The following is a 14,054-nucleotide window of genomic DNA, read 5'->3' on the forward strand; positions in this document are numbered from 1 at the left end:
GGCGATTAGGGATTACCCAGTACCCAAGACGGTAAAGGAGCTGAGAAGATTCTTGGGCATGCTTAATTTTTACCGCCGCTTCATCCCACATGCAGCCAAACTCCAAGCGCCGCTAAACGCTTTCTTGACCGGCTCCGTAAAAGGCTCACACCCCGTAGACATATCGGGTGAAGCGCTTAAAGCATTTGAGGACTGCAAGCAAAGCGTATGCGATGCAGCACTCCTAGCACATCCAGACTGCAGTGTTCAGCTCTCTTTGGTCACAGATGCGTCTGACACATCGATTGGCGCAGCCATACATCAATACAAGAACGGAGCATGGCAGCCTCTGGCATTCTTTTCGCGCAAATTAACTACAGCACAGCAAAAATATTCTCCTTATGACCGGGAACTCCTTGCCATCTACGAATCCGTACGCCACTTCAGACACATGCTGGAGGCAAGAGACTTTACTGTGTTTACCGACCATAAGCCCATCACTTTTGCTTTCACCACAAGACGCGACAAGTGCTCACCAAGGCAGTACCGTTACCTAGATTACATCGCCCAGTTCACCACAGATATTCGCCATATCTCTGGCATAGATAATTCAGTTGCCGACGCGCTGTCACGCATAGCATCCATCGCAGGAACCATAGACTACAAGGCACTCGCAGAAGATCAGAATTCAGATTCTGAACTGCAGGACCTCCTAACGAATGGTTCCTCCCTACGACTGCAAAAAGTGAACACCGAAGGCGCAAGCATATACTGCGATCTCTCTCAAAGCGCACCAAGACCTTATGTGACACCACCGTTCCGCAAGCAGGTGTTTGACAGCATTCACAATTTAAGCCACCCAGGCGCCACAACATCGGCTAAACTAATCGCAGACAGGTATGTGTGGCCTGGCGTTCGTCGCGATTGCAAGACCTGGGCACAGAGTTGCCCAGACTGCCAGCGCAGCAAAATACATCGCCACACTTCAGCTCCCCTTACTCCCATACAAACCCCTTCCGATCGCTTTTCCCACGTGCATATGGACCTCATTGGCCCCCTTCCCGTCTCTTCAGGCAACAGGTACTGCCTCACCGTCATCGACCGGTTCACAAGATGGCCTGAGGTGTACCCACTACCAGATATGACGGCAGAGACGTGTGCAAAAGCCTTTGTCTTCGGCTGGGTGGCACGTTTTGGCTGCCCAAACAAAATAACGACCGATCGCGGAAGACAGTTCGAGTCGCAACTATTCAAAAGCATCGCAGGTTTCCTCGGCTCCAACCATTGCCCCACGACATCATACCATCCTGAGTGCAACGGTATGATAGAACGTCTGCACAGACAGCTAAAAACCGCAATCATGTGCCATAATAACCCACAATGGTCAGAGATCTTACCACTCGTACTCTTGGGAATAAGGAGTGCCTGGAAGGACGACCTCAAAACTTCGGCAGCAGAACTGGTTTACGGCGAGCCTCTCAGATTACCAGGTGAATTCTTCAACCCATCCACCAACCTGGACATTGACGTTACTGACTTCGCCTCTCGCCTGCGTCGACATATGGCTAACCTGAGCCCTGTTCCAGCGTCGTGGCATACAACAAAGACGTTTTATGTACCAAAGGATCTGCTCTCCTCAGAATATGTTTACCTGCGTCAGGGCCCCTGCCGAAAATCCCTGGAAGCTCCATACTCTGGTCCATATAAGGTCCTGGAGAGATGCCAGAAAACATACAAAATAGATATACAGGGTAAAGAGTCAACAGTTACTATAGACAGACTAAAACCAGCTTACCTGCTTCGCAATTCCTGCAATCAGCCACAACCAGGGCCAGATAGAGTCCCTGAAAATCGGACCAGAAGTGGCCGAGTAGTTCGATTTCCAGCTCACCTAGATCACTATCGCCCGTGAAACGGTCTCGGCGGGGGAGTATTTGTGGCCTACTCCACATCAGTACTAAAAGAACATTAATAAATTAGATTCCCGAAACCTTCTTCGTATGGACCCACGATTCCCACGAATGCTTATAACATGGCGGCGCGCGAGCCGTCAGCCGTTGCTAGGCAACGATCGTCGCTCGCGCAGGTGCCGCGCGCGCCCGCGCCGCGCCCCTTCACTTCAGTGTTACCTACGTCACGGAAACAACCGCACGCGCATCAGTAGCTTAAATCCTATCCGCGTACCGACTGTGATATCTGATTATAAATACCTAAAGACTCATTGACTATTAATCATATATGGTGCATGAACCTGATAAGTGTTTTGGTGAACTGTGTGTGCTTGTGTAACTGTTTGTTTAAACGCTAACCTTAACAAACCTTAAACTGTAATTTTAGACATTACATACTGTTTACGAAGTGCGTGCATTATCATTTACGATCCACGTAGGTCTAACACCCACATAGGTAATAGCCGAGGCAGATTTCAGTACGCCTCTCGCTACAAATGTTTGATGGTGTATTGCATTTCTTTGACTGTACCATTACTTTAGGCGTGCATGCTGCTGCTTCGCGTCCAAGTATTCCAGACGTACAAGGGCATACTTCACCTACAACTGTTGAAGCTGCAACACCACAGTCTAACTCTAAAGCTGCTACACATGGTAGGTTTATTTATTGAATATTGTCTCTGGCCTATACATATAGACAAAGTCTCTTTCCTTTAATAAATCGACCTGCAACCTGCTAAAATAAGGAACATTAAGTTATTCCTACAAACGCCACAAACAATATTAAGCGTTAAATTGTATCGCCGTTTTAAACATATTTTCTATAACTAATTGTGTAATTCTCGTTACTGAGGGCCTACCGCGATCGACGTTCGACGTGTTGCCTCTCTGTCGCACTTGTAAATTCGTAACGTACGTAACATAAGTGTGACAGGGAGGCAACACATCAACGTGGTTAGCGGTAGGCCCTCTGTTAATTAGTTAGGGTAAATATATCTACAGACGTGCACCTGACATATGTATGTATAAAACGATAACAAAATTATCTCAGTTAGTTATCATTTGCGCGTTCATTTCGCTCGGACTTGTCTATACATGTATTAGCGCGATCGAGATGCACGCGCGAATGATAACTAAACTTTATAATGATGGCAGTAGGTACATTATTCAGATATCGTGTTGGTGTCAGGTGCACGTTTGATATGGCATATTAGATCTATAATTTATAATACTCGTTAGTCTGAGTCTTTTATAATTATTGTGCGGTGATGTTCATTAAACGTAACTAAATTATGTTTCAGGATCAACACCTATAAGATCAAAATGTCCTTCCACAATGTCAACAATGGAACGTGAATTAAGAGATACCTTGGCAACAACTAAAGCAACTTTAAGGAGATGCAATAAATCAAAGAACACGTTTAAGACTCGATTAATGTTGGCAAACAAAGTAATGAAGACCGAGGCTTTCCAGGTGGTGGAGAGCCAAATGTCCCCTGCTGCAAAAACATTTTTTAAAATGCAGATCAGCCAGTTTGGAAAAAAAGCAAGAGGTCGAAGATTTACTTTGGAAGAAAAAATATTTGCCCTCTCGGTATTCAAGCCTTGTCCAAAAGCTTACAGATTGCTTGAAAAAATTTGCATCTTACCGAAACGAAGAACTTTAGAGAAAATTTTACAAAAAGTGCAGTTATTCCCGGGAGTAAATGAAATCATTTTTGAAAATTTAAAAAAAAGAGTACGAAAAATGCCTCATCATCATAGATTTTGCACATTAGTTTTTGACGAGATGGCATTAACACCTCATATATGTTTTGACAAAACCAAAGACCAAATTTATGGATTTTTAGATAACGGAGTAAAAAGGGAAAAAATATTTTCCAACCATGTGTTGGTGTTCATGGTACGAGGTGTTATCAAAAAATATAAGCAGCCGGTTGCATTTACTTTCTGTTCAAACACAACCAAGACGAATGACCTTAAAAGACAAATTGAAGAAGTAACAAAAAAGGTTCTAGAATCTGGTCTTAACGTCATAGGCACCATATGCGATCAAGGTGCGACCAACATGGCTGCGATAAATCTACTGATAAAGGAAACGCAAGAGACATATTTGGCGCGTAATGAAGAATATAAAGGAGGATTTTTCGAGATAAGTGGCAGGAAAATTTACCCGATTTATGACCCACCTCATTTAATGAAAGGAATACGCAATAATTTGCTGACTAAAGACTTAGAGTATGTTCAGGACAAAAAAATTAAAAGAGCCAAATGGGCACACTTGGAGGCACTGTATAGACGAGGCCCAAGTTATAAAGGAGTACGACTGGCTAGTAAATTGACTGCAGAACACGTTACATCAAATCGTATACCAAAGATGAAGGTTAAATTCTGTACGCAAGTATTCAGTGAAAACGTAGGGGCCACCATGGGATACATGGCAGGTTTGTAAAATGTTAATAACGAAACTTAAGTCCCCGGTAAGCTCGGTTCTCCATTGTACAAACGTAGTTACGCTCTCATTTTAAAACGACTAGCTAGATTGCTCTGAAACTTTGTACTAACAATAGGATAAGGTATATCTAGGTCTTTAATTAGTTTATGTAATTTCAGATACAATAGTTAAAAAAATACAGCGAATTTAAGTTTTTCACACAAAACTTGTTTTTGCTCTTTTTCGATTGTTTCATAAACTGTAGACTGAGCACATGATTGGCGCTACAGTATCTCGCCGCGAGATAGACTACCCCTCTTTTACTAACTGTATGAATTAAAGGGGGACGGGTAGTCTATGTCGCGGCGAGATACTCTCGCGCCAATCATGTGCTAGCCCGGCTGGAGCTATATAAACTAATTACAGACCTAGATATACCTCATGTCATTGTATGTGCAAGGTTTCATTACAATCCAACACGTAGTTTTAAAATGAGAACGAAACTCCGTTTGTATGGGAAGGTGAAATTCGGCCGAGCTTGCCGGGGACTCTTAAAATGTTACTACGGGTCACTCACGTACTTTCGTTCATTTTCTTCAACGATGACGCTTCCACACGCGTTGACTAAATCTCGGTCAGACAAAGTTGACAGTGACCCGTTTAATGTATTGAATAAATTGTAAAATATTTATATGCTTAAGTATATTGAAATGGCGCTAATTAAAAAATGATTTTAGTTATAGTGTCCCCAAATGTACCGACCTATCTCAATAAGTAAAATGTAATTTTTCTTTTGAGACAAATAAATATCTTTAACCCGATATAAATATATATTAAAAACATATATATTTATATAGGTACAGATTTTTAGGTAAACATAAAATTAGACAAATTGGCATATTTTCTTCCTTTTCCTCTATATAAAAAAAAACTTTTTGTAATTCGACAAGATCTTAATTGTAGATAACATTTTCAGGTGTTAAACAACTGCCGAAAGAAAGCTGCGACACGGCAGATATCCTGCTCTTCTTCGACAAGCTGTTTGACTCTGTCAATGGTAATTTTAGTGAGCCTAAAAAAGGAAAGATATACCGATGCGCTGTGAAACCCAGGTCACCGCACCGAAAATTGTGGATAAAGAGCCTGAAAGTCCTTAAAACCATGAAATATGTCACCAAAAATGGGTCGAAATCAGTAGTTCCATCAATATCAAGTTGGATCAAAACTATCGAAGCTTTTCAAGCCATCACAAAATACTTGCACTCACTTGGCTTGAATTCATTGCTGCTGCGAAACTTTAATCAGGATCCCATAGAAAACTTTTTTGGTGCAATTAGGGCTCATGGTTTAAGAAACACTAAACCAAGTGTGTACACGTTTATAAACTCATATAAAGCCCTAATGATTAATAATTTGACCTCACCTCATTCCATCGGGTCCAATTGTGAGGAAGACGATAATTATTGTCTTCAGTCTTTAAGATTTTTCTTAACTGAGAAAATAGCAGTTCCTGACTTAGATGAATTGACTGTAGACAATGCTCATTTAATGATTGAGATTATAGACACAGAAAATTTAATTAAAACTCAAAAAGAGAAATCTGCAGCAGTGGCATATTGTAGCGGATGGCTAATAAAATTATCAAAAAAGAAAATATACAAAAATTGCCCCAAATGCAAGTGCGACTTAGAAAGCGACAACTTACAAGTATTTCACGAATACATCAAAATAAGAGAATACAGGCATGACAAAACTTGGCTTTTATATCCAACGAGACCGATTTTCGATATTTTTTGCCAAATGGAGAATATTACTCTTAAAGTTTTAAAGGTCTCTTGCCACATAAGAAGGCTCACCGAATACATAGAATTAATCGCAGCAATACATTTAGATTTTTCCTTTTTGACATGTGAAAAACATGGCGAGGAGTTGACGAAGTTTATGTTAAAACGAAGCATCATATTTTTTATCAATAATTGGTGCAGAGAAATAAATGAGATTTTAATGGGCAAAACCACATTTTGGGACCAGGAGGACGAGATGAAAAAGACCGCCTATGAATATTATTTAAAACACAAAGTCAGGAGATAGATAAAGGGGATCCCATGCCCCAATGACCTTTGATCGAAATCCCTTAGTTACTTACCAATAATTAATTAATTAATTAATTAATTAGTAATTAATTAGTATAACGGGTGACCACTGATTGACTAGCACGTTAACTTTTCGAGGATTAGCAAAGTAATATAGTATACACAGTATGCGCTGTCTTAGTGACTGGGAACGTGTGTAAATAATCACTTATATTGTATAATATATTATACTTGAACTAATGTCAGTTTTCTTTCATTTGTTGAAAATTAAAACTGATTTATGTAATTTTCTGTGCAACGGACGACAAAGATTACTACATAAATCAGTTTCCAATAATAAAATTGTTAAGGTGAAGGGGGCGAAGTGCGCCTGCCGTGTAAGTGTGCCTATCTATATAGTCTATATAGATATATAGGGGTAGGCGCACTTACACGGCAGGCGCACTCCGCCCCCTTCACCTTACCTGCAGGTAAAGAGCCCACGAGTATGCGCATGTGTGTGTGGGTGTGTGTGTAGTGTGTACATGTGTGCGTGTTTTCTACTATAGTCTCATTAGTTGAGAGCAGGACCGCTAGAGGCAGCACTAGTAGAGACGTGAACGTGAAATGTCCGAGAGTTTCTTATCTATTACAGTAATAACATATACTAATCTATGCCCACGAGTATGCGCATGTGTGTGTGGGTGTGTGTGTAGTGTGTACATGTGTGCGTGTTTTCTACTATAGTCTCATTAGTTGAGAGCAGGACCGCTAGAGGCAGCACTAGTAGAGACGTGAACGTGAAATGTCCGAGAGTTTCTTATCTATTACAGTAATAACATACTAATCTATGTATCTACCTACATAATGTTTAAAATGGTTGGACACTAATTTACTAAACAATTTATTATCAAACGAAAACTACAAAAACAATAAAAGGTTGAAACATGTTCCACAAAAAACATCCCACAATGAGAAGTCAACACAACACAAGTTAAATCCCATTCGCTATTAAAACAAAAATAAAATAAATGCAAACTAGAGATACTAGAAAAATCGGCGCGCCAACCAAAACTACCGTGTTTTCTTTAAAAAAGAACCGAATAGCTGAAAACGAAGGTCTCAAACGATGGCTTGAAGAAGCAGATGGTCCTGGTTTATCTACTTCTATACTTAAAACATCTAGGCTATCCTCTGCTGATTTTACTGCAGGTTTCAGAATTTCAAAAGATGGCTTTAAATTATATTGTACTCCCGTCGTGACATTATATAACAAACCGGATAGAGAAACATCTGCGCTTGTATTACGTTTAACAGGTCCATCCAATATATTGCATTGCAAATCTTCGTCCAGTTGATTTAATACTTCATTGACATTGCTTTCAATGTCAACCTTGTTGTGTTTTTCAGAACCAAATTGCATAAATCTGCTTAAAATATTCAACGACATTTTCGTTTCTGCTATAATTGTATCGGTAAGTGATTTTTCTAGTTTTAGAACTTGAGCGTCTAGAGCAGCGTTCAATTTGTCCCATAGTTCAGATAAACTAGACGGTTTGTCACTTTGGCATTCATTTGTGCATGTGTTTAAATCGTACTTATCATTTATTTTACGAATGTCATCCACAGTGACGTCAGAAGGAAGCTTTTCGATGTTTCTTGGTTTAAAATTTAATTTCGGTACATGGCTTTCATTTTGTAAAACATTCTTTAAAGGCGTAATTTTAGAATCGTTGGTTTGATTATAGTTACCGTTTAGCATATCCTTATTTTCTTTATATAACTTAAAACTGGTTATTAATCTTTCTGCAACGATAACATCATTGAACGTAGTTGAAGATCTACGTCCAGTCATTTCAGGAAACATTCCCATATCATTCACTGTATCCATAAGCGTTTTAGTGTGAGATAAAGATATTTTTGCATATTTTTTATTTGATGCGATATCAAAATTATCCACGTGGAGTGTGATGCTAGATTGCGAAAAAGAGCTTGATTGATAAAAGCATTCGTTTTCTTCGGTATACGTCTTTAGTTTCTTACCATCGTCAACCAAAGTTTCCACACTAGCTTCGCTAGAAGTAAACAGTTCCGTTTGGTCTGAAAAAAGATCTCTTTCAATAGATTTGGAAGTCGGCGGTGCTATTTGGTCATTAGGACGAACTCCAACGTCTTTATTGTCGGTTAAATCAAGTTCTCCAGTTAACGTATCTAAACTTTTTGTATTTCTAAAGGATATATTATCTACCTGGGCTCTGGATACGTTGATGATATTTGCTTTCATTGGTTCATTTATTACAAACCTCTCAGAACATCTATCCAAACTATCAGTTTCAGACGATTCTATTTCAATTGCATGTTTTATTGTATTTTGGCTGTAATTGCTTGTCATCGAATCCACCGAATATAATGATGGTGTAAAATTTTCACTATTTTCATCGATATTATCTTCTGCTAAATTCAAATCTTCAAGTAAGCTTTCCTTTCCAGGTAATTGTTTTAATATTTGACAAGATGAAGTTAACTCAGATAACGACTCAGGGTTTATTTGGTTCAAAATTTCGCATAAGTTTGCATCTTTTCTAGCAACGCATCTCTTTATCTTCTGGTTCATGTTTTTTATACCGTTATGTTTATTAGTTTTCTTAAACTTATTCGAATGTTTGTAATAAACCGGTTTTTTTGACGTTCTACGTTTTAGTTTACTAGATTTATAAATAATTTTAGGTGATTCATAAGTAGAATTGTTGGCTACATCACTGCGACTGTTCGCTTTTAGTATAGTTTCTTTCTTTTCATTGTCCTTTAATCTTTCAACGTCAATATTAACTGCAAACTTTTCCGATTCAGCTGTACCAGTTGGTCCTATTTCAACACTTGAATTACTGTTTTTTTGACAGTTTAACATATTTGGACTCTTAATTTCTTCAGAATTTCCTTGCGAATATTTTGTTTCCAAGTTAAACATTAAGTGATCATAGTTTTCTAATAAAACGATTTTATAATAATCTTGTCAACTGTAACAAAAATGAAAATAAAACATATAATCAGCCGCTACAATAAAAACATTATTTTATAAAATAAATCGATGCATTGCCTTTCAGAAGATTACTTTTTTCACTCAAGATATAAGTCGCCTTGGAAATTGGAAGGTATAAACGGAAACATATAAGTACGTAAACTATAAACTGTAATAGATGTCACATATTAAAGAAAAAGTGACGAAGCCCTCCAGTGGTGAAGGCCGGATTCGAACCGGCGTCTAGCGTTCCGGGCTAACGCCTAGGCCACCCCGCTACGGCGGAACCGGTCCCAATTTCTCGACTATAATATATGCCATTTTACTAAGACTAGGTGTCTTTGACCAATCAATCAATCAATAATTTATTGCAAGAACATAGTTGTTTTACAACTCTAAGGGCAAGCGCGTACTCCTCGCCTTAGTTGGTATGCTATTTCAGTTTATAATTTATATAAGTATAGTAGTGTGACTACTTAAAAAACACAAATCAAAAGTATTTAATAATAAAAAATAATTCGATTTGTTCCCAAAATTGTGTATATAAGTAGGAGTGGTTAAAAAAAAAGTTGCCGTAAATTATCTAGTATATTTTTTATTTTTGCTAATTATAAAGCAGTTTATTTTTTTTAGTAATCTGTACATAAAATAAAAACAAAATCTTATTGAAACGTATGAGATTGCTTGAGTTTTCTCATTTTTATTGCAATGACAGTCTTTGTTACTTGACGTTTCTATTATTTTCTGTTATATTGAACTCTAATTATTTTATAATTAGAATTCAATACTTACTGCGCGGATCCACGTTCCGGCATTCGAGAGGTTAAAGGCGAAAACATAAAATCGCCCTTTCATTTTTTCATAATTGTAATTATTTTATAGAATAGTATTTACAGATTACTATAAAAATGCACTTTTTAAAAATTACCATAAAATAAAATGAAAAGTCCACATAATGTTCTGCTACTTTTTTCCGAGCCACTCCTTATGTCCGGTTTTCTCAATCTACCTATGTTAACGAGTCTTGTCCCTGTTCCTGTGTCTAATAGAGTAACTATTTTGGGGTCGATATTAAGAAATAGTTTATATGTCTGTAGTGTCTGTACTGATTTCTGTTGGGACGAAAGAAAATCCGACAAAACCATAGTAAGAAAATTTACTCATTACAAAAACAAAACAATATCAAAAACCGAATTCAGATAGTAAAAACTGTAAGTCTGACGTATTTTTTGCCGAATTAGCTTCCACTGCCCAAATGCTGTTCATAGTTTTCTGCCAAACCTTTTTGATATCAGTGTAGATTAAGACCAAAGTTGCAGCCACAATTAGAATACAGAGTATAAGACAAAAGAGAAATATCTTGCAAATTTTTAACCATCTCGCTTTCTTAGAAGACTTTAGGTCACTTTGATTGTATTGATCCAATATTTCAGACCTCTCTTGGTTTATATAAAATTGTTGCATAAGCTCATCAGATTGACATTGGACTGTAGATGTCTTCTGTATACGTTGGGAGTATCGGGGTTCTGTCACGGGAGATACATAAGTTTCACGTTTACTGAAACCATCTCCACAACTATATAATTTAATACTACTACGAGTAAACGGTGTTGTGTTACGAGCCACTTTTTCTTGCATTATTTCAAAATTTAAAGAAGGATTATCAAAGGAACAAGTGAGTCCTACTTCTTTAACCGTTCTCGGTATTGGAATATCAGGTTTAGAAGTCATATCTGTTACTTTTAGAAGAGATTCACTTTCTATGTAACAAAATGAAGGTTTCTTTGCAAGTATAGGGAAATAATCTGTGGTTTTTGATTGTGTCTGTAGTTTTAAGCCAGGGTTAATGCCTGCCATATTACATGAAAACTGAATTCCTTTGGATTGATTAGAGCATGATTTGGACTGGTTATGATGCTGGTCTTCTGGTTTTAAGTCCTTAAACGAATCATTGTTTTTATCACGTGCAGATGATGGATGTGGTATAGATTTTGAATCAAGACATTCTATCGGCGTTTTATAATTCGCCATTTCCACGTTCATCAATTGTTTCGTCATCTCCGGAACGGTGTCAAATAACACGGGATTCTGTGAGTACCACATAGCATATGATTGATTAGATTGATTATTTGAATTCATAGGAGTTGATGTATTTGGAAAGCTCTGAATTAATGTATCGACCGCCGCATGACATTGATAAACATCCACCTGAGTTGACCTACATGAAGTATCATTTTTTTCTTGCATATGATCGCTGATTAATTTTTCTGCTGTCAATGTTAAACCTTTTATCACATTTTTTAGTGAATTGATCTGGTAACAGATATTTAATTTATTATCCAAAATAAATGATTCTGGGTTAGTATTTGAAGCATATGATTCTGGATTATTATTGCTTTGCTGAGGCTCCTCAACTTCTACAACATCGGAGTTATTTGCAGTCTCCACAATATACTTGGCTTTGCTTTCAGAACAATCCAAGAGTGATATTATCTCCGGACGATTTACATTTTCAGAACTTTTACTATCTTTCGAACTGGATTCTGATTCTCGAGATTCCATTAAAGTGTCTAAACATGCGCAGTTTGCTTTACCAACTGTTGAAATGATAAATTGATGTTCGCAAGTTTTATTTAAATGTTCTTGATGCGATACTACATTTTCAACTGGTAAGACGTTAACATGTACATCGAGTATTACATTATTTTGTCCTTCGTATTGCTCAAAGTAATTTAATATTGTTTGGAAGTGATTTATGAATTCATTACTTCGTGAATTCCTTTTGCTTGCTTTCCTATACAAATACGTAAAATGTCTGGATTTGATGTTATTTAAACATAAGCCAGACGATTTTAACTTTCTCAAATTTTTCCTGCTGTTATTACTTCTAGAGCATGACCTACATTCATAACTATGCTCTTCAGTCATTGTATTTTTATCATTGTTTGTCTTGGTTTGCATTTGAATATGACTATCTGCATAAATATTTCTAACAAGACTGATAGTTTCCACTCTTGCCGTTGAAGGTCGCAGAATCATTGGTCCTTCACTAGTCACCGTTCTGTAAATAGTTTTTTTACCTTGAAGGTTTACAAATGATTGTTTTTTTTCTATGCATGGTTTAGGTTCATTGTAAGTGGCGCAGCGTTTAGTAAACGACCGAGACGACATTGTAAGTAGAATTAAAGTAGAATCTGCTACATCTAATGGTCGATTTAAAGGAACCCAGATATTCATGCTACTAAAAGTATTGCCTTGCTTATCTATATTTCTTGGAAGACTTAGAGAAGAGATCAGAGTACATCGTTTATTTTGTAGTGGCACAGTGTAATTTGAGCAAGTTTCACAGTTAGTTATGCTAATATCTTTTGTCAAATATTGACGCCCCACTCTTTTTCTCCTACTGTCCAAACTACATTTACATGTAGATTTTGAAGCTCGATTTAGTCTTTTATCACATTTTCGCAGAAGAGATTCACGTATAGCTTCAATTTTCTGCAAATTATCGGAACTGTCTAAAAGGTACTCACGAATCCATTTATTGAGTAAACCTCTAAAATTGTCAACAATTAGTGACACAACGTCTGCATTATGATACTTAACGGCTCTCGCCTCAGGCTCAGCACAACTAGAGTCTCCATCTGCAAAAGTAGATTTTATAGAATCCGAATATTTACTTGCTCTCTTTCTGATGTAATGTCTCTTTCTACATATATCTGTTTCGATACTGAGGTCTCTTTTGATTTTGGCACCGTCGCAATAATATAGGTGATCTTCTGAAGTCCGCACTTTCAGATGAAGTGTTCCACTTTTGGGACAATTGTGGCTTCTTATGGAGGATGGTCGAGAGCGCCTCCCACGGAGAATACTTAAGGATTTCTTATACAGCACCGTTGTGTTTTTTGTTTCATCTTTGGTTTCACTTTCCATTTTCAGCCGTTGCTTTCTGGAATCAAAAATGTTTGTATTCTATTCATCTTTTTCAAATGCTTCTGTTTATACAATGTACGTCTCAAAAATCGTGGAACATTTTTGATGTCTGGCGAAATATTTATCGAAGTGCAGTGCTTCCAAAACACATGATTTGATCGTTTATAAAAGCAATAATGTAGTAAACTTATGAATTTCCCAAAAAATATTTTAGTCTATAGCTTCAAGTCCACAAACCGATAAGCCGTATAGGTAATTTATGCCGCTATTAAACATATCAAACATTTATGGTCGTCGAATTCTGTCGTGTCTTTAACAGCGTACCTACGGACATTTCTATCGACACTACACAAATGTCACTACACTAAGACATTGATCTCCAGGTGACGCACGTTGCCTACAGCGAGTTATTCTACCTATACAAATATTTCTCTTCTTACAGCGTTAACCAGGAATTATATCTTAAAACGCTGCAAGCGCTTTTCGCTTCAGACACATTGAGTTATTATTACTTCTAATAGAGAAGACACCAAAACGTCATAAGCAGCGTGAAATTTATGGCGCTTACGGGTTTAGGTTTAGTTTCACGCTCCGTTCCATAGTTTGTTGCCGGCCGTCAACAACTCACAGCGCAAAATAATGGTTCTCTGTGCCGGTTCTATACGTAGTAA

At 37.6% G+C, this 14,054-nt stretch overlaps 2 protein-coding genes across 2 annotated transcripts; both read right to left on the minus strand.

Moving 5' to 3' along the window:
• Positions 1-2,004: 2,004 nt before the first annotated feature.
• Positions 2,005-9,426, minus strand: LOC134751669 (uncharacterized). The gene is made up of 2 exons (XM_063687112.1): positions 7,743-9,426; positions 2,005-2,108 (listed from the first exon to the last, which is right to left on the minus strand). The coding sequence occupies exons 1-2, from the start codon at positions 9,400-9,402 to the stop codon at positions 2,005-2,007; spliced, it is 1,764 nt and encodes a 587-aa protein (XP_063543182.1). The 5' UTR covers positions 9,403-9,426.
• Positions 9,427-9,481: 55 nt separating this feature from the next.
• On the minus strand, positions 9,482-13,454 carry LOC134751670 (uncharacterized). The gene is made up of 2 exons (XM_063687113.1): positions 10,829-13,454; positions 9,482-9,488 (listed from the first exon to the last, which is right to left on the minus strand). Exons 1-2 carry the CDS (start codon positions 13,381-13,383, stop codon positions 9,482-9,484), a joined length of 2,562 nt encoding a protein of 853 aa, XP_063543183.1. The 5' UTR covers positions 13,384-13,454.
• Between the last annotated feature and the right edge of the window lie 600 nt (positions 13,455-14,054).

The sequence above is a fragment of the Cydia strobilella genome, chromosome 23 (genome assembly GCF_947568885.1).
Source record: "Cydia strobilella chromosome 23, ilCydStro3.1, whole genome shotgun sequence".
Classification (NCBI taxonomy): domain Eukaryota; kingdom Metazoa; phylum Arthropoda; class Insecta; order Lepidoptera; family Tortricidae; genus Cydia; species Cydia strobilella.

What these genes read in the sequence shown, in the direction of transcription:
- LOC134751669 (XM_063687112.1), bottom strand. Translation starts at nt 9,402, where the DNA reads ATGTTTAACTTGGAAACAAAATATTCGCAAGGAAATTCTGAAGAAATT. An exon ending in ATTGGATGGACCTGTTAAAC is followed by an intron (nt 2,109 to 7,742) that starts GTAATACAAGCG and finishes TCCGTGACGTAG; the next exon opens with GTAACACTGAAGTGAAGGGG.
- LOC134751670 (XM_063687113.1), bottom strand. Translation starts at nt 13,383, where the DNA reads ATGGAAAGTGAAACCAAAGATGAAACAAAAAACACAACGGTGCTGTAT.